This window comes from Austrofundulus limnaeus, unplaced genomic scaffold (assembly GCF_001266775.1).
Source record: "Austrofundulus limnaeus strain Quisiro unplaced genomic scaffold, Austrofundulus_limnaeus-1.0 Scaffold2339, whole genome shotgun sequence".
Lineage (NCBI taxonomy): Eukaryota > Metazoa > Chordata > Actinopteri > Cyprinodontiformes > Rivulidae > Austrofundulus > Austrofundulus limnaeus.
In genome coordinates this window covers 4,806-6,601 of record NW_013954741.1, presented here as the reverse complement: position 1 = coordinate 6,601, position 1,796 = coordinate 4,806, and the positions used below count along the sequence as shown (strand labels likewise).

The following is a 1,796-nucleotide window of genomic DNA, read 5'->3' as shown; positions in this document are numbered from 1 at the left end:
AAAGAGCTGAATATTTATGAATGATTAAAATACAGAGAGAGTCAAAAATCACAGGACACCCTTTTATTTTGATCCATGATGGTACTTTTTTGAGATGGCGCCATGTTCTGGACACATTACTTGTTGGGATATTCAGATTTGTCGTTTTCTTTTTTCTTTCTGAAACACAAGGGTGTCCTGTGATTTTTGACTCACCCTGTAGATAAAAGTAGACGGTCGAAATAAACAGACGGGGAACAAACAGTCGACAGGAAAACAATAATGTGGAATGCCGACTCGGCGTTCACAAAATATTTTGCTGATAAAAAGAAGAGCATACCTCTCAGGGCTCCCCAGACCTTTGGTGCCTTCAGGACAGCGACAGGCTGATCCACAGACAGTGCATCTGCAAACACAAACAGCTCATTAAAACTCTGGATTATTATTTTATTATGTTTTGTTTTGTCTTGTGAGTCATGTTCAGGGTCACGTTTCACTGTTTTGAACTTGCATCTTAATGACGGTCTCAGTCTCAGGACTACAGGACAGACAAACCCTAACAAGAAGTGCGGCTGCTTTCAATCCCAACCAGAGCAAATTTTATTTCAATTCTTTTGCACTTTCTGCACTTTTAATACATTTTTAAGACTAATAGCTGGTCTTTCGTGGCGCAACAAGCTGAGTTTAAATACGATTTTTCTTAATAAAAGAGCTGCAGTTTCATTTTTTTATAAGCTAAGATAAAAAAGAAGAAAGTCAAGATAAACTGAACAGAGCAACAGATAAGAAAAGTTATATTTCACCAGTAAAACTCACAGATAAGATATTTGCAGATGGTTATAACAGCTACAGAGACTCAATGTTCACTGTGTCAAAATAAAAAGATTCTGTTCAATCTGCTAGTGTTTGACTTGTTGCCCTCAGGAAAGCACTACAGGTGCACCAGAACAAGAACAGATTTAAGAACAGCTTTTTCCCGAAAGCCATCACCTTACTGAACTGTCGCATACACCGACTCTTGATTTACAGTCAATGAGGAACTCACCTACTGTGAAATAAATACATCTGTGGGACACATATCACTTTATTTTGAAATGGTCACCTGCAATACCAGCATAATACATATACCTCAATATACACAATGTGCAATAAATAAACAATGTGCAATAATGTCTTTTAAAGGACACCAATTATGGGTCCTAGCAAATTTTATGTTATGTCTGTGGGCTATCCAGACCATGTTCATTCAATTTAATGCTCAAAATAATTCTAGATAATAAAATTTCCCATTTTCTAGTTCTGCCTGCTCTGACTTCYGTTCAGAAGAGCTGTTTATGTTAATGAGCTCTGTTGGTAACGCCCTCCAAAAATCTGTTGACTTTAACTCCGCCCTCCAAAGCCAGCGTTTACGTTAGCATGGCTAATAATAGCAGAAGCTCCGTTGTACAACCATATGAGACCCAGAGGCAGAGTCGTGGTCCCAGCTTCTTTTTTTTCCTCCCTCCTCTGCTCTGCGCTCACCTTGCATGCTGTTACCAGAGCAGGGAGCAGCAGCGGTCGAAATACCTCAGAAACTCAAACAAATAGGCTTTAACAAGGCTTTAATAAGCTAAACAATAGAGGCACATGAGAAAATGTGTTCATAACAAATGAAAATAAATAAATAATTAAATTGTGTCCATGCCAATCTTGAATGACGGAAGTATAAAACTTGTCGTTGTTTGTAATAATGTGGAATGGCACAGGGAAAAAGTATTGAACACATGAAGAAAGGGAGGTGTAAAAAGGCATGGAAAGCCAAGACACCAGCTGAACTC

The 1,796-nt window shown here is 38.4% G+C and overlaps 1 protein-coding gene across 1 annotated transcript in view; it reads right to left on the bottom strand.

Annotated features, from left to right (window-relative positions):
- hexb (hexosaminidase B (beta polypeptide)) overlaps positions 1-1,796 on the bottom strand; it is a gene marked incomplete in the record, with an annotated part of 21,950 nt that overhangs the window by 17,579 nt on the left and 2,575 nt on the right. Inside the window, 1 exon segment of the mRNA XM_013999547.1 lies at positions 320-385. Within this exon segment, the coding sequence (XP_013855001.1) occupies positions 320-385 (66 nt within the window).